This window comes from Hemitrygon akajei, chromosome 7 (assembly GCF_048418815.1).
Source record: "Hemitrygon akajei chromosome 7, sHemAka1.3, whole genome shotgun sequence".
Lineage (NCBI taxonomy): Eukaryota > Metazoa > Chordata > Chondrichthyes > Myliobatiformes > Dasyatidae > Hemitrygon > Hemitrygon akajei.
The window spans coordinates 154,260,062-154,283,456 of NC_133130.1; the positions used below are offsets into that span (position 1 = coordinate 154,260,062).

The 23,395-nt window shown below is 39.1% G+C and overlaps 1 protein-coding gene across 5 annotated transcripts in view; it reads left to right on the top strand.

Moving 5' to 3' along the window:
- Positions 1-23,395, top strand: part of LOC140731037 (astrotactin-2-like) — a 1,710,280-nt gene that overhangs the window by 168,940 nt on the left and 1,517,945 nt on the right. For all 5 annotated transcript variants that reach the window (XM_073052234.1, XM_073052229.1, XM_073052230.1 and 2 more), the window contains exon 2: positions 6,162-6,349. In XM_073052234.1, coding sequence (XP_072908335.1) covers positions 6,162-6,349 — 188 coding nt within the window. The remainder of the gene's footprint in view (positions 1-6,161; positions 6,350-23,395) is intronic.

Sequence of the window (23,395 nt, forward strand, 5' to 3'; positions counted from 1 at the left end):
CTGCCTTCTTCGCTTACTCTGACATTGACAAACCAATATCAGACAATCATTTTGTGTAAGATGAGGGTTCATGACTCATGGGAAGCGATGTTCTGTGCAAGGAAACAAATGTAAATTTACTTAGGAAACAGAGTAGAAGGAACAAGAGTTGGCAGTTTCTGTGAATAAAGCCTGGGCAACTTCACCAGAAAATTAGGTGAATTGAGAACAGTCTTGGGTTGTGCGTATTGACTCAGTCCCAGTAACCTGGAATACTCTGCCTACGCAGCCTCATGCACAGTCAAGTGACCCAGTCATCTGCGCAGTAACTGGCAAAGTGGCATTGTCACCATCTGCTGCCTCCTTCTTGAGATCTAACACATGTTGTAACGCAGAGATCTGTGCAGTGACACAGAATACCCTGAATGGAAGCAACGCTGCGGTGCAGAAGATCAGCTTGCTCATTAATGTAAAAAATAACATTCGATGGCCTAAGGAGAAGAGCAGAAATGAATTAGATAACAATATTGCTTGCTTAATGAATCTCCTCTGCAGTACAAGTGACTGGAATTTGTCTCTCTTCATCTTCCCACCCAATGATGGTGTAGAAACATAGCAGTACAAGTCTACTTGTTTGGTCAATCAACAGCTCATTGCCAACATTGTGTCACTTCAATTAAAATCTGCCTGGCAACCTCTTTATTTTCCTGGGCCATAATAAATTGGTCTTGTTTTTGTGGCTTCTTGTTTTATCTAGTTGGTAATATATTTCAGGTAGTTGAATCAATTGAAGTTTGTTTTTTCTGTGAAAACCTACATGGAGTTTGGCCATCGTTGTTATCACTAAAAAAGAACAACAAAATTTTAAAGATTACCTGTCAAAATGTTGTTTTTTTCTCCAAATGGGAAGTGCATAAATAAAATTAATGGACTGAGTTCCAATATTTTGTGTCCTTGTGCCTTCTTGTAAATACAGGCATTAAGGTGTGCAGTAACATAATTTGAGTAGCTCCTATTCAATGTGAAAGTACAACCCCTTGAGGGTTGAGATCTTAATTGCTTGAACTTAAAACAGTGTAGATGAGAATCTTCCATTGTTAAATGAGCGACTAAGAAGGGACCTCATTACTCTGCTGTTCTCCCTGAAGATGTGTCTGTGTTTGCAGAATGGTTAACATTTGTCATCATGAAAATCCAACATGAAGGAATAAAAGGGAAACACATTTTTATCTGTGTTGAATCAATTTAATTTTGTATAATAGGGGTATGAATGATGATGGTATTAGATCATGACCATATGATATTAGAGTAGAATTTGGCCATTAAGCTCATCGAGTCTGCTCCATTATTCCATCATGGCTGAATGTATTATCCCTCTCAGCCCCAGTCTCCTACCGTCTCCCTGTAACCTTTGATGCCCTGGCTAATCAAGAACCTATTGACATCTGCTTTAAATATACCCAATGACTTGGCCTCCACAGATGTTTGTGGCAATGAATTCCATAGATTCACCACCCTTTGGCTAAAGAAATTCCTCCTCATTTCTGTTCTAAATGGATGTCCCTCTATTCTGAGGCTGTGCCCTCTGGTACTAGATGCATCCCCTGTAGAAAACATCCTCTCCATATCCACTTGATCTAGACCTTTCAGTATTCAATAGGTTTCAGGAAGATTTCCCCTTATTTTTCTAAACTTGAGCAGATATAGGCATAGAGCCATCAAACACCCCTCACATGTTAACCCTTTCATTCCCAGAGTCATCCTTGTGAACCTCTTCTGCGTCCTCTCCAATGCCAATGCATCTTTCTTAGATAAGGGGCCTAAATCTGCTCACAATACTCCAAGTGCAGTCCAACCGATGCCTTATAAAGCCTTGTCTTTACATTCTTGCTTTTATATTCTATTTGATGGTCAACAAAGTCATCACCATCATAAACTGGAGATCTCCCCTTAGCCGTTTCTGCTCCAGGGAAAATAACTCAAGTTTCTACTTGGTTTACATTGCTTCTTCGTTTTTTTTTTATTTTCTAATACTTAATAACTTACTGTCTGTTACCCCACTGGCAATGAAGGTCCTCCGTCTCTGGCAGTGTTAAAGGTTTCCTTCATTGTGTCAGTTGTTTCCTCCCAGTTTTCACTACTGTCAGTCATGCAAATCCCAGGTGGAGATTCAGGAATACCTCACATCAGATGTAAAAGGATTTTTCATTGCTGTTTCTGTACCCCCGAACCTGGAGGACTGATGGACCACTCTTGGTCTGTCCTTTACTCTTTGACCTGTTTGGCATGGGTGATCCTAGCAAGAACCATAGCACAAAGCCCTGACTCCAGCCAACATAGCTCTCCAGGTCCTTGAGGCACACAAGCCTCCAAACCATGACAAAGTTGTGGTCCTCTTGGAGGTTTCATTTCTAATATTATTGTAAGAATTCAGAAGCTTTAAGCCCCAGTATTCCAGCTTAGTAAGTTTTGCAGTGATAAGAATAAATAAAAAGTAATTATGATGTATACATTAAAATGCATGTAATGGTAATTAGTAATGAAACTCAACACAGCAGACGTTGAGAATTTCAAATAAAAATAGATGGTACTGGAAGCACTAAGCAAATCAGGTAGCATTTGTGGAGACAAACACAACATCAGTCTGCTGAGTGTATCCAGATTTAAATCTCAGATTTCCTTCTGAAAAACAAGGAGGACATTTGGCTACTGAGTCTATGTCCCATCAATTTATCTGCCCCATTATTTACCCAAAGCCAATTAGAACAGAGAACAGAAACAGCACCGAAACAGGCCCGTTGTCCCACAAAGTTGTGCTGAACCAAATAAATTAGTAATCAAGTGGCCAACTAAACCCATCCCACAATGTCCATATGCCTCCACTTTCCTCATATTCACGTACCTATCTAAACTTCTCTTAGATGTCCTGAACATATCTGCCTCTACCACCACCCTAGGAGGTGCATTTACTCTCTGTGTAAAAACAATGCTTCTCACATCTGCTTTGAAATTACTCCCTCCCCTTAAATACATGCCGATGGGACATGTTCTTTTCAAATGGCTCCCACGTTCAGTGATGCTGCTCTCTCACTTGCTAATTCAAAGAAAGTATTTTAAAACATAATTCATGGTAGAGTAGAATATTCAAAAGATAATCTGTCTCTCATGCCCATCAACTTACTTCTATGATTCTTCTGTCCCTCATACCAGTTAAACGATCAAGCTGCACACCGTTAGGATTTGGGAGGAATCCTACACACCAGGGAGGAAGCTACACAGTCATGAAAAGAAGGTTCCATTTTCAGAATCAGAACCAGAACCAGTTTTAGTATCACTGTTATATGTTGTGAAATTTGTTGACATGCGGTAGCAGTGCATTGTAATACTTCATAGTAAAAGCTGTAAATTACAGTAAATATATTATATTAAAAGAGTTAAATTATTAAGTAGAGCAAAAAGAGAAAAGGAAGTAGTGAGATAGTGTTCATGAGTTCAATATTCATTTAGAATTCTGATGGCAGAGGGGAAGAAGCTATTCCTGAAACATTGAGTGTGTGTCTTCAGGCTCCTGTACCTCCTCCCTGATGGTAGCAATGCGAACAGGGCATGCCCTGGGTGATGGGAGCCCTTAATGATGGAGGCTGCCTTTTTGAGGGATCTCTCCTGGAAGATGTGCTGTATGCTAGGGAGGCTAGTGCCTATGATGAAGCTGACTGAGTTTACGACTTTGTGTGGTTTATTTTGATCCTGTGCAGTGCCCCTCTACCCCCCACACCAAACAGTGATTCAGCCAGTTAGGGTGCAGAAAGCATTGAAAATCAGGATTGAATCAGGGTTACTGCATAGTGAGGGAGTAGCACTACCATTTCACCGTCTACTTGTACTTTGATAGATAGATAGATAGATAGATACTTTATTCATCCCCATGGGGAAATTCAACTTTTTTCCAATGTCCCATACACTTGTTGTAGCAAAACTAATTACATACAATACTTAACTCAGTAAAAAAAATATGATATGCATCTAAATCACTATCTCAAAAAGCATTAATAATAGCTTTTAAAAAGTTCTAAGTCCTGGCGGTAGAATTGTAAAGCCTAATGGCATTGGGGAGTATTGACCTCTTCATCCTGTCTGAGGAGCATTGCATCGATAGTAACCTGTCGCTGAAACTGCTTCTCTGTCTCTGGATGGTGCTATTTGTACGTAGTGTCCTCTGCTTTCACTAGTCAAGAATGGATATAATTAACTTGAGAGGAATGAAACTGAAAGAACAACCCTGGCTTAGGGATACCTTGACTCTTATTTTCATTCTAGTCCTACAGGATCAATGTCTATTCCTGATTTGGATATCACCCCTCTTCTCCCATCTGAGTGCAGTTTCAGTGAATTGTAAAGGGTTAACTAAACATATTTCTTGTGAAACATAAAATATTAATTATAGATTTTTAAATTGTCTTCCTGCCTTTTTGCAACACTTGTCCTCGGATCACAAACTCCTTCCCATTGAAAATGCTCAGTTGAACTCATAAAGAATGCAAATATATTCAGCATGATTGCTTCCTTCTCCTTTCTAGGAAACATCAATGGTGGAGATAGAATTTGCAGTTGGAAGAATTGCAGATTTGTTTTTTTGAAAAGTCAGAATCGGAGTCAGAATCAGGTTTAATATCACTGGCACAGGTTGTGAAATTTGTTCACTTTGCAGCAGCAGTACGGTGCAATACATGATGGTAGAGGAAAAAAAAACTGTGATTACAGTTAAATTAAGAGGTACAAAAATCAAAATAAAAAAGTAGTGAGGTAATGTTCATGGTTTCAATGTCCATTTAGAAATCGGATGGCAGAGGGAGAGGAAGCTGTTCCTGAATTGTTGAGTGTGGGCCTTCCTTCCTGATGGTAGCAATGAGAACAAGGCACAACATGGGTAATGGGGGTCCTTAATGATGGACACCACCTTTCTGAGGCATTGCTCCTCAAAGATATCCTGGATACTATGGAGGCTAGTACCCATGATGTAGCTGACTATCTTTACAACGCCCTGCGGCATACTTCAATCCTGTGCAGTAACCCCGCATACCAACCATTGATGCAACCTGTTAGAATGCTCTCCATGATACATTTGTAGAAATTTCAATAGGTAGTTTTAATGTCAAAGAAATGTATACAATATACATCCTGAAATTATTTTTCTTTGCAAATGTCCACAAAAACAAAGCACAGCCCCAAAGAATGAATGACAGTTAAATGTTAGAACCCTACAGCCCCCCAGCTCCCCCCTCCCATGCACAAACAGCAGCAAAGTGACAATTCCCCCACCCCCACCAGCAAAAAGCATTGGCACTCAATGCCCCTGGGCACTCAAATGTGCAACAAAACATCAATAAAGACACAGACTTGCAGTACCCCAAAGACTACACATTCACCCGATAATTCGACATACCACAGGCTCTCTCTCTCTCCCTAAAAGGGCAAAAAGAGGCATCTCCATTTCACAGCGAGAGGGGAGACATAACAAAACAACTCGCTGATTTATGGTGTTAAAAGTCTGTCGCGTCGCTTTTTCCGAGCTCTGTGCCCAAATTTACTCGGGTCTCTGGGCACACAGCCGGCAGCCAGCTCATTGCTTTTGATCTTCCGTCTCCCACGACGCACCAGGCGGTGACACCAGCCTCCAGTCTGCCCACCTCCAGAGCCACAAAAATCCAGTGCCCTGAAGGCGCGCTAGTCTTCCAGGCCACGTCCTTGGCATATCGAAAAGCGGCCAGTCATGACACCCTGAGAGTGGGTCCCATTTCTACAAAGAACCAAAGTCAGCATGTAACTCCAGGTCACGGTCTTCAAAAGAACCCTGAAAAGGAAAACAAAAAGGATATTAAAGATGGAAATAGAGCTGTTTCTGAGGACTCAAGCAAAAGAGTTGCCATTAGGTGCCGTTGTGCTCCTAAGAGTGTTTTTAGGAGAAATATAGCCACTGTTGTGCCTTCTTTGTAGCTGTATTGATACGTTGATATGGATTTGTTTCTCAAATAAGTTCAAAAAAAGTTGCAATTTTTTTCAACCAAAGCAATGATATCATTATGATTCTTTTGTGTTAGAAATTGGTCTGAGACAAGTGCTTTATGGGACATTGTTTCAATTTAAACTGTAGCTTTGAATTCATTTTCTTTTTTGCTTCCCAGAGATGACTGGGACAGTGGCAGATATCTCTTTGGTCCATTGGAAGCAGCAGTGGCTGGAGAATGGCACCCTCTATTTCCACGTCTCGATGAATAATGCTGAGCACCTATCGCAGATAACTCCACCGACAATGCGGGAAGCCTCTGAGATAGTGGATGAACAGATGCACGTCCTTCATGTCTCAGTCATGGTAAGAACACTGGGAGAAATGTTGCAACCAATAAAATTCATTCTTTCTGTATTGCGCGTCACATTTTTTTGCCTGTGAAATGTGAGCAAAACAAGCTTCTAAACAGCGTTCTGATGGAGTTATACATAACCTAATGGACATTACATCTCAATTGATTGATTTACCAGTAAAGCAAGCAAGTTCGCTTTGAAGGGCTTTAAGTAATGTTAGCTACAGTGTTAAGGGTGTTGAAAAAACCTACCATGAGGTCGTGATTTCCAAATTTAGAATTGATCCATAAAATGCTCATTAATGTGTTGCTCATTTTAATTAGATTTTAGTAATTTTGTATAAGCTGTTCCATATTTTTGTTTACTAGGCAGAGTTTCTCCCACTATGTGTATAGATGTTTTAATTATTTATCGTGACTTACAGATGTGGCTAGCAGTAATGGAATTTTGGGCATAGTGTACATAATTCCCATTGGTTACCAGAAACACACTCTATATAATTCCCAGCTACTTTCAGAGGAGTGAAATAGGGAACTTGAAACAAAAATGTCACAGGTATGTCAGAGACACCTTTACTGTTGTTGGAATGAGGGTAGAACAATTATGGCAGAATGGTGGTTGTTTCATTCTAGTGAAGCCCACTCTCTTTTCTAACCAGTGACCTAAAATAAAACTGAAAATAACCAGCAGATCGGGCAGCTACTGTGGAGAGAGAAACAAATAAAGTTTTGAGATAATTGCCTTTCATATTCATTAGCCTGAAATGTTAACTCTGTTTCACTTTATAGAGATACTGTTTGTTCTACTTGATGTTTTATTTTATCTCAGTTTGAAAGTATTTGAAGTATTTTACTCCTGGATTGTGACCTGTGACCTGACCTGACATTAATGAGGTTGGAAGCGCTCCTTGGCAAAATTCATTCTCATGAAATCAGAATTTGTGGAGGTACTAGTTGTTTTGAGACACATTGTGCACTGTAGTTCAGAAATGGAAAAAGCTGATTGCTATATCACCATTGTCTTTATAGCTCATTTCATTTGCATATCATGATGAGGCCAATACCCAGGAAAAGCTAGAGTTTAACAATAAAGTCAAAATGCAATTTTCTTTCTATTAAATGAACTACATCTTCCAAGCTGGAGAGGTTCTTCTTGAAGCTACGTATTTTTAGCACATTATGAAGTTAGAATTTTCCTGATCGCATGGCTATTTTTGAAATGACTGATCAAAAATAGCTGATCTGCGTAATGCATGCCGATGAATATTCTGGGCCAAATGTTGCAAATGTAAAAACAAAAATTGCAACTCAGAAGTGCCTTTCTTGACCTTGACACACACAATCAGGTTTTCAGGTTAGTTTTGTCAATGTTATAACTTTAAAATATTGTACACACCATGATCACACAAACACTTGTCCGATAATAACTAAGTGTCTGTTTTCAGTGATACTTATTTATAGATACCTACTGGGAAGAACACCAAGATTTCTCCCCTGCTTTTTGCAACAAAGCCATTGGATCTTTAAAGTACATCTGGAGTGTGAAAATGGCATAATTCAAATGCCAGTCCCTATGACAGGTTAGCCTTCCCACACAAGCTGCACTGGTGATATTTTTTATTGTGCTCCTTTAATTTGGCATCAAGGTTGGAACAGACATCGAGGACTGAAAGACCTACTCCTGTGCTGTATTGTTTGATACAAGCCTCTGCTGTGCTTTTTGGACCTTCATCATGATGATTCACCGGGCATGAAGAACAAGGGATGCTGGTCATGTCGATTTTACCAGAAGTAAATTATTTATAGTGTCTGTGCCCTGGGAGGGCTGCAGGAAGCTGTATTTGGGTGTCCGCTGTCTAATAGTTACATTATTCTCATGTTGAAGATTATGGAAAGCCTGGAAGGCAAAGTGTAAGAACGATTTCCTTTAGCCGAGAGGCTAAGGCCTGAATTTAAATTAATTGATACAAATATTGAGGGGAGAAAAAAAATACTTAACAAAAAAAGCTGCTTAAAATGGAGGCAGAGTCAGAAGCATTCACTATGACAAAAAGCATGGATGTACATTTGAAGACACCAAACAAAGCCTTGGACCACGAGCTAGGAAGTGGGATTAGCCTCAAATCCAATATTACTGTTGTGGGTATAATGGGCTGAGTGGCATTTTTAATTCTGCAAATTTCTATGTGTCAGTTCAGCAATAATTAGTTGTTGTAGCCATTATTAAATTGGCAAAAGTTCAATAGTGGGGACTATTCCTGCTTACTTTTTATGCTTAATAAATGGTGTTAAAATTGTAATATAATTAATAGCTGTCAAAATTAAAAGCTATCTTCACAGGCAAACACTTGAAAGCCAGAGGTTTATACTGATGGCATGAATGTTCTGATGCCTTGAAGGGTTTTGCAATTACCTGAAGTCTGATCTCTATACTTCAAAATACTCATCCTTCTGAAGGCACAGGTCTCATTTAAATAACTTGGGATAAATACATAAACAAAGATTTAATTGCTGAAATCCAGTATTCTATGAATGTTCTATCCTTTATTTTAAATGTTTTTTTGTTAATTACTTAATAATGAATTGCTTCTTGCAAAGTTTTGTGTTAAGAAAATCTGTTGCAATTCTTCAGAATAAGGCAGAGCAGTGGAAGCTCATGAATGCAGATGTGAGTAAAAATGCTTCAGTCTTACTTGTTTTCCAAGTTAGCAACACACCTTTTAGGTTGATTAATTGTGCAGAAGCTATCTCTTGTGATCATTTCCAATTTAAGTTGACAATCCTGGACAGCAGATGAAAGTTTGCCTAACTGTTTTGAGATTGGGTGAATCTGCTTTTCCAATCTGGTCTTGGGGACCTTACTTAAAACTTATAATGATGCTGGAGGAGTCCACTTGGCCCAACGGGTCCATGTCTGATCCTCTGGAGGCAATTCCTTTATTCCCATTCCCCCTCTCTCTATTTGCCTGTACCTTCTGCAACTTATTCTCTGTCATAACCTGTCAAATCCCTCACTTTAATGAGAGCAGTTATCACCAAAAGCTCACACCAGCTCCTTGTCTTCCTCTGGAGACTCAGGAAATCAGCAGGTCCTTAAATGACCCTCACCAATTTTTAGAAGCACCGTAAAAAGCATCCTATCCAGATGCATCATACTTGGTATGGCAACTGCTCTGTCTAAGATCAGAAGAACATGCAGGGAGCTGTGAGTGTCCATCACACTAAGCTGCCTCTGCTCAATTGACTCCATCTACACTTCCCACTACCTTAGTCAATATAAATAAGGACCCCACCCTCCCCGGTCGTTCGCTCTTCTCCACTTCCTGTTGGGCAGAAGGTACAGAAGCTTCAGTACAAGTAAAACCAAGCTCAAGGACAGCTTCCATCCTGCTGTTTTCAGGCTCTTTAATGGTCCTTTCATACAAGAAAGATTAACTCTTGAACTCACAATATATCTTATGGCTCTTACAGATTATTTATCTCACTCACTGTGCCTACACTATAACTGTAACGTTATATCTTGCATCCTTTTGTTGTTTTACCTTGTCCCACCTTGATGTGTTTAAGTATGGAATGGTCTGCCTGAATGAAGTGCAAATAAAGGCTTCTCACTGTACCTTGGTACATGTGACAATGGTAAACCAATTACCAACATAGGACTTGACGAAACTTGGCAGCTCTAGGCTGAACTCTCAATTCCCCAGTCACCCTCTTCAATGATCTGCTATCTTCCTCATAATGTAAAACCTGTTGTCTGTGTGTTGTTGTCTAAATCTTTCTTCTTTATCAATCTTTTTATTAGTTAAATAAAGAAGTACATATATATATAAACAAGAGGAGAATTATCACAAATATCTGTATCAATAACAGTTCGACTAAAGGAAAAATAACGTTATCAAGATCAAACAAAGTATTAATCTAATAGTATATAATAAAGAAAACGGTAATTGATTCTCCCCTTATCCATAAAAAGATAGAGAAACTTTTATAATTGACATAAGCAGGAAGAAAAAAACCCAAAACACAAAAAAAGAAAAAAAAAAGAACTGGGCAGCTGAAACTGAGAGTGAAAACCAACAAAAACAAGGAAAAACTTTCTGATCAAATCCATTGTTGTCTAAATCAACATGCCTGTTATGTTGCTGCAAGCAGGTTCTTCCTGGTATGATTATGACAATAAACTCAACTTGATGTTCTTAAGCAGGGAGTCTGAAACTTCCTTTGCCAGTCTCCTGCACGAGATGTCTAATTGTCCTCTTTAGTTATCTCCCTTTCTCCTTCTTTCATTTGATCTCGTTGTTTTCTCTTCCGGATCTCATCATGCTCGCTCATAATTTTCTGCCTCCAGCCCCTTTTGTCAGTGTGCTTCTCCTGTTATTTTCCAGATCCCCCTACTGAACTTTTAGATTTTAGGCCTCCCAGTCCTCTCACGGTTATCTATCTCCCCAGAATTTCCATCTTCGCCATGAAGTCATTTTGTCTCTCAGCCCTTCTGAAGTATTTGTATAAACTCACTCTCACTCTTTGTGTTTCCTGGCTACAGACTGATGTTGTTGGCCATAATGGTCTTTCATCCTGACAGTTAGTTAGCTTCTCAATCTATCTGCCTGCAGGCAGAAACAAAATTTCAAGATTAGTAATTGGGTCTTGCAGACACATCACTGTCTCTGGTATTTCTGATTTATCAATATTCCCTCTCCCTGCAGTTCCTCCTTAGCACTTCTATTTAACAAGAAAAATGTGTACATAAATGAGAACTGTCTCAAAAACAGTGACTATCAATCTGTGGTTGTAATGACTGAAAACCAGCTAGCATTCATTGTCCTTACTCCAAGAAATCAACAGAAACTTTTGCATTTCTGCATGTGTGGTTTAATGAAGGAATCTTAATACAATCATCCCTTCCAAGCAATTTGAAAAATATTTTCTCATCTTTGTATTTGAAGAATTTGGTTGAATTGATGCCAACAATGCAGTATATTGGTAAAGTTAAATCATAATGTCTTGGTGCTAAATTGATTGAAAGCAGTAGGTTTTCTTGAATGAGGTCTTAAACCATTACTTCTCTTGTGGTCCTTAATGAATTTTGTTTGTGTAAACTCTAGTTCCTTAATGTGAACATCTTTGAAATAAAAACTATATTTAAAAGTAAGAAGTATGATAACTAGTTTTGAAAAAGGATATTTATGATTCCTTAATCCGGTGTGTGCTCTGTTTTTTTTTTCTTGTAGTTTCAAAATAAGACCATCATGGCTGATTTATTATCCCTCTCAACCCCATTCTTCTGTCTTCTCCCCACAACCTTTGAAGCCCTTACTAATCAGGAACTTATCAAACTCCACTTAAAATATACCCAATGACTTGGACTACACAGCTGTCTATGGCAATGAATTCCACAGATTCACCAACCTCCGCCTAAATAAATTCCTCCTTATCTCAAAATGTTTTGAAAAAATATAATTAAAAGTTATCCTTTTTAATTTCTGATTTCTTCACTGTGTAAGTTTTTTTAAAGTGATTCACTTTTCAGTATCCTTGTTGACATCTTTGCTACTGCGAACTCTTCCAGTGACACAAGTGGCAACAAATGTCAAACATGGGGAGATCCCCATATCGGTGAATCAGAATCAGAATCAGGTTTATTATCACTGGCATGTATCGTGAAATTTGTTCAATGTGATACATAATATAGCAGAAAATAAACAAATCAATCAATCAATTACAGTATATGTATATTGAATAGATTAAAAATCGTGCTAGAACAGAAATAATATATATTTAAAAAGTGAGGTAGTGTTCACGGGTTCAATGCCCATTTAGGAAATGGATGGCTGATGGGAAGAAACTGTTCCTGAATCATTGAGTGTGTGCCTTCAGGCTTCTGTACCTCCTACCTGATGGTAACAATGAGAAAAGGGTGCTGGAGATCCTTAACAATGGACGCTGCCTTTCTGAGACACCGCTCCTTAAAGATGTCCTGGGTACTTTGTAGCCTAGTACCAAGATGGCACTAACTAAATTTATGACCCTTTGCAGCTTCTTTCAATCTTGTGCACTTTCCCCCCATCCCATACCAGACAGTAATGCAACCTATCAGTGTTCTCCATGGTACATCTATATAAGTTGTTGCTGATATACCAAATCTCTTCAAACTCCTAATGAAGTATAGTGGCTGTTTTGCCTTCTTTATAGCTTCATTGATATGTTAGGACCAGGTTAGGTCCTCAGAAATCTTGACACCCAGGAACTTGAAATGACTCACTCTCTCCACTTCTGATCCCTCAATGAAGATTGTTATGTGTTCCTTTGTCTTACCCTTCCTGATGTCCAAAATCAACTCTTTTGGCTTACTGATGTTGAGTGCAAGGTTGTTGCTGTGACACCACTGCACTGGTTGGTATTTATTGCCCCTGTATGCCCTCTCATTTCCATCTGAGATTCTACCAACAATGGTTGCATCATCAGCAAATGGTGCTATGGAGAACTCCCTTTGAGATCAATGGCTAATATCACATTGGGTCCATATTCTGGTGAATTGAAAAGAACAAAGAGTGCAAAGGGACTTGGGAGTCCTTGTGCAGGATTCCCTAAAGGTTGACTTGCATGTTGAGTCGGTGGTAGGGAAGGCAAATATAATGTTACCATTCCTTTAGAGAGAATTAGATTATAAGAGTGAGATGTGATGCTAAGCCTTTATAAGGCACTGGTCAGACCGTGCTTATAATATTGTGAACAGTTTTGTAAGAAAGGTTATGCTGGCATGGGAGAGAATGTACAGGAGGTTCACAAGAATGATTCTGGAAATGAAAGTGTTAATCTATGAGGAGCATTTGATGGCTCTGGGCCTGTCCTCGCTGAAGTCTAGAAGAATGAGGGGGTATCTCATTGAAATTTATCAAATACTGAAAGGCTAGACAGAGTTGATGTGGAGAGGATGTTTCCTTTCGGGAGTGAGTTGAATAGCAGAGGAGCAGAGGGCACAGACTCAGAATAGAGGGTCATCAATTTAAAATGAGGATGAGGAGGAATTTCTTTAGCCAGATGTTGGTGAATCTGTGAAATTCATTGTCATGAACAGCTGTGGAAGCCTTTGAATATATTTAAAGCAGAAGTTGATGGATTCTTAGTTAGTCAGGGCATCAGAGATTATGTAGAGAAGCCAGGAGAATGAGGTTGAGATAGATATCAGCCATGATGAAATGATGGAGCAGACTCACAGGGCCTAGTGGCCTAATTCTGCTCCTGTACCTTATGGTCTTATCGACACCAAGATCCCTCTGCTCATCAACACTGTTAAAGATCTAGCCCTTTAACAGTGTAGAACATGGAGATGTTTTCACTAGTGGGAGAAATAAAGGACATGGTCATATAATAAGGGGCATGGCATATAAAACAGGGATGAATAGAAATCCTTCTTTCTGAATCTCTGAACTCTTGGCCCAAGAGGATGGTGGATGTCAAAATACTGAGTGGATTATGATAAATAGAGTATGAAAGGTTATTGAATTGAGGGTTATGGGGAACACAGACAGAAGAGGAGCTGTGGCCAGAATAAAATAGCCATGATCTTATTCAATGGTGAAACAGGTATGAAGGCCCGCTAGCCTTCTATTTTCTTGAATTACATTGTCACTGAATGCAAAATTACGTATCTCCGTGTATCTGACTAACATGCTCATTAACTGGTAGAATGTACGTGTGACAGACCACCGACAACTTTGGTATGTCATCTGAGTTTATTCTGCTACATAAGCTATTTAAACACATTACACAATGACTTTGTTATTAATTGTATTTTGGTTTTATTTTAAAATATGAAGTAAAATATTCCTGAGGGTTAATTCTCCTGCTAAGTTATCAAAAACTGCAATATTTCCACTTGGGAATTTTCAAGAAGAATCGGACTGTGTGGTTTGACAGTGATTCCAGTGAAACCTGAAATTGGCAGACACCATATCTGGACCCAAAACGTAAGTGCAATTGCGAAGAAAGCATGGCAGTGCCTGTACTTCTTAGGAGTCTGCGGGGATTCAGCATCGCCGGCCCTTGAATGGAAAAGGATAATTGCATTTGTGAAATGTTCCTACAACCAATGATCTCACTTTAAGGACTCTTTATCTCATTATCACATGTTCTCATTATTGCTATTTATTTACCTGTATATTTGTTATTGCACAGTTTGCTGCCTTCTCCACTCTGGCTGATACACTTTTATTGGTCCTGTTACTATTCTATAGACTTGTTGAATATGCCCAGAAAAAATGAATCTCAGGGTTGTATCTGGTGATGTATATATACTCTGATAATAAAGTTTACTTTGAACTTTGATTTTGAATTTTGGTGTGTAACTCTGCAGCAGAAAGTACTGATGTGCAAAGCAATAATTAAACTTTTTTTTACAACCAACACAGCCAATAAAATTTTGGTTGTTCTACAGTCATTTAGTGCACAACCAATAATTTAATTTACAGGTCAGGTACCATCTGTGGAAGGAAATAGTTTTAATGTTGCTTAGCCAAATTCTTTCAGAGGAGAAGAATGACTTCATGGTTGGAATTCTCAGAAGAGATGTGCCAGTGGATTCAACAGAAAACTGCTGATGCTGGAAAAGTGAAATCAAAACTGAATTATCCTGGAAACACTCAAAAGGTCAGGCAGTACTTGTAATAAAAGGAATGCTTCAGGTTATTGTTTGTTCATGTTGGACATGTCTTATCTTAACCATTTCCCAGTTCTATAGATGCCACTTGACCTGGTGAGTCTTCACAGATTTCTAACAGTGAACTTTTAAAAAATTTTAATTAACTTATTCTTAAAGAAAACACGATATGTAAGACTATAAGTAATAAATACTGCAGTAGACTTTTGGCCCTTCTGACAAGCTTCACCATTCATCAAGATCATGACTGCTTTTCTGTCTCAGCACAATTTTCCTGCATTTTGAAATTATTCCATTAATTTAATGCCCAGAAGTCTATTGTTCTGTGTTGAATTATGCTGATGACTGGACCATGACATCTGTCTGGCATCATGAATTTTAAAGATTTATCATCTTTTATGTGCTGGTATTTCTCCTCTTTGAGTGCCAAGTACTCTGAGACTGTAGGTCCTCGTTTTCTATTCCTCAGCAAGCAGAGACATCCTTCCTGCATCTACTTTCTCATTCAAAGTTGAACAGTGGAAATATGTTTTCCCTGGTGGTTAATGTCTCATTCAGACTGCACTTTATGTTATAGCTGTACACCTGATCATTAATGCAAATATCTAAAAGGCCAGTCATGTAGTAGCAACTCAATGTATAAAAGCATGCAGACATGATCGAAAGGTTCAGTTATTGCTCAGAGCAAACATCAGTATTGGGAAGAAGTGTGGGAGACAGAGGCACTGTGCATGAACCTCACAGCAAGAAGACTGCAGGACAATGCGCGAGCCAATGTTGGACTCCATTTCACCGACTGAAGCTTCCATTGTTCACCAATTAAAGTGACGAGGGAGATTAAAACATTGAGGTGAATGTGGAAGGTGAGTGATCACTGATGGGATCGCTCTGCGGCTGGAGGGGGAAGAACCTGCAGCTTTCTGCACTTACCCAAGTTTTCTGCATTTCGGATATGGACTTGGACTCTGGACTTTCATCAGTCTGATAGTTTTTTATATTCTGTGTATGTCACCCAATCTCTCTTGTTTTTTTGTGTGCATGCTTGACATGCCTGTTCTGATTTTGTCCATGTTTGTGTGGGGAGGAGGGATTTGGGGGTTGATGATTGTGCGGCTGTTCTTTTCTTTCTTGGTTTTTTGGCTATCTGGAGAAGTAGAATTTCAGAGTTGTATACTTTAGTAATAAATCAATCTGAACCTTTGATCTAAGTGACTTTGACCATGGAATGATCAACGGTGCCAGATGTGGTGTTTGAATTATCTCAAAGACTGCTGATCTCCTAGGATTATCAATCTCTTGAGTTAACAGAGAATGTAAAAAAAAACCCAGTGAGCGTCAGTTCTGTGGACATAAATGCCTTGTTAACAAGAGAGGTCAGAGGAGAATGGCCAGACTGGTTCAAGTTGACAGGAACTCAAATAATCACTTATTACAACAGTGGTGTGTAGAAGAGCATCTCTGAATGCACAACACATCAAACCTTGAACTTGATAGGCTACAGCAGCAGAAAACCATGAACATGCAACCAGTGTAGAGCTGCATAAACTCTCCTGAACACAGCGCTGGTTGACTCAATGTCTCTCATTCTCCAAACCTTCCATCCATGGAACCAGAAAATACTGAAAAAATATGGGAGGTTAGGTAGCAAAAGAGAAAGGGAAGTAATGTTTTTGTTTCTGATTTTCAGTACCTTCAGTATTTTGGCATTCATTTTGGAGCTATTGTAGTGAATCTCAATTTAACTCCCTTTGTACATTATCCTTCATATAAGTAGGTTAATACACAGTATTCCAGAATGGTTCCCATCAATCCCCAATATAATTTCAGAAAATTATCCTGTATTCTTAAAAAAATTATGTTAATTTCTGTTTGGCACATTGTAGGAAGGCAGTGATTGCACTGGATATGATACAGAAGTGAATCACCTAGATGTTCGCTGGGAAGGAATGAGGAGAGAATTGGTTTTGTTTGTTTTTGGGTTGATAACCTGATAGAGATATACAAAATAAGAGAGGCAAGGATAGGTTAGTAGTAAGAAACTTCCTCAAAACAAAGCTGTTTGAACCAAAGGCATACGTTTAAAATGAGGAGTAAGAGATATAGGGCGAGATGAGAAAATTTTTTTAACCCAAAAAGTGGTTGCAGTGTTGAATGGTTTTTCTGAGAAAATGGTTGCTGGTACACTCATACTTAAGAATCATCTCGATGAGAATTTCAATCAATAATACATTGTAAGCTATGACCAAGTGCTGGTAAATGGAGTTAGCATTGATACGACTTCATGGTTGGCATACACATGGTTTTGGTGCTAGATAGCTCTATGAAAAGCCAATATACCATTTGCCCTCCGGACAGCTTGTTGTAGCTACATGTTTGCTTTCAGTGATTTGTGCGCAAAGACACAGGGGTTTTTTTATGCATCAGTGTTTCCTAATCTGTCCTTATTAAAAAAAAAGTTGATCATAAACACAAAAGAGATTCTGCAGATGCTGGAAATCCAGACTAAACACACAAAATGCTGGAGGAACTCAGCAGGTCACACAACATCTATGGAAAGGAATAAAGAGTCAACGTGTCAGTATGAACCCTTAGTTAATTTTCCTGTTTCACAAACCAAAGTGAATAACTTCACATTTTTCCACTTTGTAATGGATTTGCAATGTTCCTGTCCACTCCATCCAATTATCCTTATTTCGCTGAGGCTCTTCTGATTGCCACCATCATGCGAAAGACACACACTCAATGATTCAGGAACAGCTTCTTCCTGTCTGCCATCAGACTTCTGAATGGACATTGATCCCTGAAAACTACCTCCATAGTTTCTTTATTTCTATTTTATTAGTATGTATTGCCGGCTAGTGGCTTAGTGGCATCAGCGCCAGACTTTGGAGCGAAGGTTCCCGAGTTCAAATCCAGCCGACTCCCTTGCACGCTTTCCATCCGTGCTGGGTTGAGCGTCGAGCTGGCAACTCGGCCTCATAAAGACAAGAAAGCCTGCTGAAAAACGCCGCCATGATGGCGTCCCGATGACTCCACTCGGAGTTAAGGGCTTTCTTCTTCTTCTCCTTAGTATGTATTGCAATGTACTGTTGCTGCAAAACAACACATTTCTAAACATATGCTACTGATATTAAACCTGATTCTGATTCTGTTCCTGAAGTCTCCTTTATATGGTCCTCCCTCACTCACTATCCCATCCAGTTAAATTTCTTCAACAAACTTGGAACTATGATATTTGTTACCTCACCCTAACAGACTACACAGCTCATGAATTGTTGTGGCCCAGATGTTAATCTATCTGGTACACTATTGGTGAGAGCCTACCAACCTGAGAGAGGTCTGTTTATTCTCATTCTGGCCTTTCTTTTGAATCACTATTTCTCAATTTTTGATGGTACATTACCATCAATTCTGGGTGCTCAAATTTTGCTGACCAAATTCTTGTAAAACCATATTGAAAGCCTTCTGAACATCCAAACTATGTCACCTCACTTGTTTCCCAATATCGACTTAAATCATCGCACCTAGAAGGAACTGAAATAATTTTCTCATAGGTGATTTTCCTTTCATAAGTCCCTCATGACTGTGTATAATCCTGTTATATTTGGTGTTCCTTTAATGTGCTGTTGGTTATAAATTCCTTCATTTTCCCTTCTACTGGCGTAAGGCTAATGCCAGTTGAAGAGACCTGTCATAAATTGGATGACCAAACATTTTGGTGGTCAAACATTTTAATTCAAATTGCCATTCCTGTTTCTACATGTTGGATCCTGTCTTGGTCTTGTTCCAGAATGAAGCCACCCTCAGGGTGGAGGAGCAACAACTTATATTCCATCTGAGTAGTCTCAAACCTAATGGCATAAATATTGATTTCTCCTTCTGGTAAAAAAAACTATTCTCTCCTCCTCCCCTCTTCTTTTGTTCTTCACTCTGGGCTCTTACTGCTTCTCACCTGCTTATCATCTCCACCTTGGTCCCTTCATCTTTCCCTTTCTCCTGTGGTCCACTCTCCTCTCCTATCAGATTCCTTTCTCTCCAGCCATTGCCCTTTTGCCACCCATCTATCTTCACCTGCCACCTTCCAGCTAGCCACCTTCTCATCTCCCCTACCATTTTATTCTGGTGTCTTCCCCCTTCCTTCTCAGTTCTGAAGAAAGATCTCAGTCTGAAACATCAAATGTTTACTCATTTCTACAGATGCTGCATGATCTGCTGAGGTCCTCTATCATTTGGTGTGTGTTGCTATGGATTTCTAGCATCTGCAAACTTTCTCATAATTATAATGCCAATAGATCCCTGGTTTCTTTGAAGCTAGGTACAAGGTAACTGTTTACTTCCTCAGTTGTTTCCCCTTTTTTTCCCCATTATAACTTAACACAACACCATGTGTAAGGGCAAACAAGAGAAAATCTGGAAATCCAAGCAACACACACAAAATGTGGAGGAACTCAGCAGACCAGGCAGCATCTAGGAAAAACCTACAGTCGACGTTTTGTGCCGAAATGTAGATTGTACACATTCCCATCGATGCTGCCTGGCCTGCTGATTTCTTCCAGCATTTTTTGCATGTTCCCATGTGTAAAGGACCCAGGTTTGGCCAAGCCTGACTTCTTCTTTTCACATACTAATAGAAAGAAATGTTTTCGTGCCAGTTTTATTTCGTATTCTACCCGGTCTTCCTATATCAATTTCTTATTCCTATTTCCTTTCTTTGCCAACCAAACCCTCCTCACCTGACAGATTTTTCCCCTGCCTCTCACCTCTTTATGCTGGCCATCTCCCCTCAAATCTTTCAGTCCAGATGAAGGGTCAAAAACCAAAATTTTCACTGTTCATTTCCCTCAACGGGTGCTGCTTGACACGCTGAGTCCCTCCTGCAGCTCCTGATTCCAGCATCTGGAGTCTCTTGTGACTCTGAATCTCTTGTGCAGAGTTAGACCATAAGACCATAAGATATAGGAGCAGAATTAGGTCTTTTGGTTTATTGTTTCCCTCTCAGCCCCAATCTCCAGCTTTCTCCCCATATCCCTTCGTGCCCTGACTGATGAAGAATTGTAAATACTGCCAGTCCTCAGGCTTTTAGCTATTTCTGGCAACTTAGAAAACATTCCATTGTACTTGAAGCTATCATTAGCTTCTCCTATCAGCAGGCAATGCTTTTTAGAGCTTTATGTGTTTGTGAACTGTCTTACAGAGTGATTATATCAACAGAGCTGGACTAAGAATTGCCTTGCTTAACTTTGCTCCCGAGTACCCGTTAGTGACATTGATTTATTTTTAAGCCTGTAGAGAGATGGAAGACATACACTGTAACTAATTGAGCCACGAAGACAGAACTCCTCTGAGGACAGAGGTTTTCCAGCTGTTTCCCTCAGGTTGAGAAAAGAGTTTTCAAAGCTGGCAGGTGTTTTAATGTGACTTGCAGACATTTAAGGCATCTGGTCAAAGTTCCACATGATGCACTAGCACAAGGTGCAATTTCAGTAAGTTGGGCCTTGAAGGTGCTTATACATTTTCTAAAGAGAGTGGAGAATGAAGTTATTGGAAATACATTGAAGAATGAAAACTGAGCTTCAGGTGTTGATTGCTTATTATGAACTTAATGGTTAAAATAAAAGGGAAACATTTTGGAGCTGAATGTTAGGTGATAGCACAACAATGGATGATGTCACGTTATTGCCTGAGAAACAGCTGCTCTTAGTATAAAGTAGTTCACCATGTACATCCAGCAGGCTTTACATCAAATTTCACCTGAATAATGTATTGTTGAAATAAATGCTGCACAGATGTGTGTTTTTCATTTTCCTGAGTGAATGAATATAAAAAGGAACGCTGCTTATTACACTCCTGCATGGGTTTTGATTTGATTTTAATTTACTTATAAAGGTCAAGTAGCACTTGTTTGCAATTTTGAAGCACTCCAAGTTTATGAAGTGCCCTGAATGTTTTCTAATTTATAAAGCTGTTTTCAAGGTCACATTTTCAATTAAGTGAGGGATAATGACCTGATTCTTGTTTTGGTTGCAGAACTGTAGTAAATATATTTTCTGAAATTTGTATTTTTAAGTATCAAAGGTAGAAAAATAAACTTTTGATCAGCAAAAAAAGGCTTTTAGAGGATGTAAATTTTGAAATCCTCCATATTAAATTTACTTTAAGTTATGCCAATGATATGTATGTGTATCGGAATCAAGTTTAATATCATTGGCATATGTCAGGAATTATGTTGTTTTGTGACAGTATTACTTTGCAATACATATTCATAAAAATATGATAAAATACAGTGGTGCTGGAAAGTTTGTGAACACTTTAGAATTTTCTCTATTTCTACATAAATATGACATAAAATTTGAGCAGATTTAAGTTCTAAAACTAGCTAAAGAGAAGCCAGTTTAATAAATAACACAATATTATGTTCATTTATTTATTGAGAAAAATGATCCATGTATTTCTTGGAAAAAGTATGTGAACCACTGGAATAATGCCTTCTAAAAAAGCTATTTGGAATCAGGTGTTCCAATCAATGAGATGAGATTTGAGGTGTGGGTTGTAGTGTTGTTCTGCCCTATAAAAAAGAAACACAAGTCAGGTTACTGACAGACACTGCTCTTCTCAAGAAAGATCTGTTTATGTACACCATGCCTGATCAAAGCACCTTTCAGAAGACTTTAGAAGAAGAAATGTAGAGATGCATGGAGCTGGAAAAGGGTGCATGAGCATTTCTAAAGACTTGAGTGTTCATTAGTCCACAGTAAGAGAAATTGTCTACAAATGGAGGGAACTCAGTACTGATGCTACTAGTGCAAATCATCCTGAGAGCACACGTACAATGCTGAAGGGGGTGACAGCGAGAGATCTGCAGAAATCTCTAGAACTTGCTAAAGTCTCTGTTCATGTATCCACTGTAAGTAAAACACTGAACAAGAATGGTGTTCATTGAAGGTTACCACGCAGGAAACCACTGCTCTCCCAAAATAATGTTGCTGCATGTCTGAAGTTTGCAAAAGACCACCTGGATGTTCTACAGTGCTTCTGGGACAATGTTCTGTGGACAGATGAGGCAAAAATTTAACTTTTTGGCAGAAATGCACATTGCTATGTTTTGAAGAAAACTGGAACTGCATATCAGCACCAAAACTTCATCCCGGTTGTCAAGCATTATGGTTTGGGGCTGCTTTGTTGCCTCAGGTCTGGACAGCTTGCAATCATTGAGGGAAAAATAAATTCAAAATTGTATTAAGACATTTTACAGGAGAATGTCAGGGTATTAGCATGTTTCCTGAAGTTTAATAGAAGTTGGATGATGCAACAAGACAATGATCCAAAAGGCAATAGTAAATCAACAACAGATTGTTTTAAAAAGAAGAACATTCGTGTTTTGGAATGGCCGAGTCAAAGTCCTGACCTTAATGCGAAAGAAGTTTTGTGGAAGGATCTAAAGCAAGCTGTTCATGAAAGGGAACCCACGACATCCCAGAGTTGAAGCAGTTTTGTGAGGAGGAATGACCTAAAATACCTCCAAGCTGACAGGCTGGACAGATCAACAGTTACTGGAATTGTTTGGTTGAAGTTATTTCTGTACGGTGGGGGTGGTGGTGTTGAATCAGTTACTGAAAGCAAAGTTTTACATACTTTTTCCAAGAAATACAAGTAACAGCGGGTCTTTTTTCTCAGTAAATAAATGAATATGAAATATTTTTGTGTTAGTTATATAATTGGGTTCTCTTTTATCTGGTTTTAGGACTTACATGAAGATCTGATCACACACTGAGTATTATTTATGCAGAAATAGCGAAAATTCTACAGGGTTCACAAACTTCGAAGCACCTCTGTACAGGAAGAATATTTTTTTTTTTAAAAAGTAAATCTGCAGTGCAAGAATAGAGGGGAAATTGGTGAGGTAGTATTTATGAATTCATTGTCCATTAAGAAATACCATGTTGAAGGGGAAGAAGTTTTTCCTGAAATGTTGAGTGTGTGTCTTCAGGCTCCTGAACCCCCACCTTGATGGTAGCAATGAAAAGGGGGAATGTTCCCTTAACTTCCCCTTCTTGAAGTCCTTGGCCTTGCTGATGTTGAGTGTAAGGTTGTTGTTGTAACACCACTCAACCAGCTGATCTGTCTCGTTTCTGTACACCTCCTCATCACTACCTGAATCTCTGCTTACACTAGTTGAGGTGTAGGCAAATTTATAGATGAATGTTAGAGCGGTACTTCGCCACACAATCATGGGTGTACAGAGAGTAGAGCAGTGGACTAAGCATGCATCTTTGAGGTGCGCCGGTGTTAATTGTAAGCAAGGAGGAGATAGTATTTTTGATCTGCACAGACTGTGGTCTCCCGGTGAGGAAACTGAGGATCCAGCAGTTTGGAGATACTGAGGATCAGGTTTTGGAGC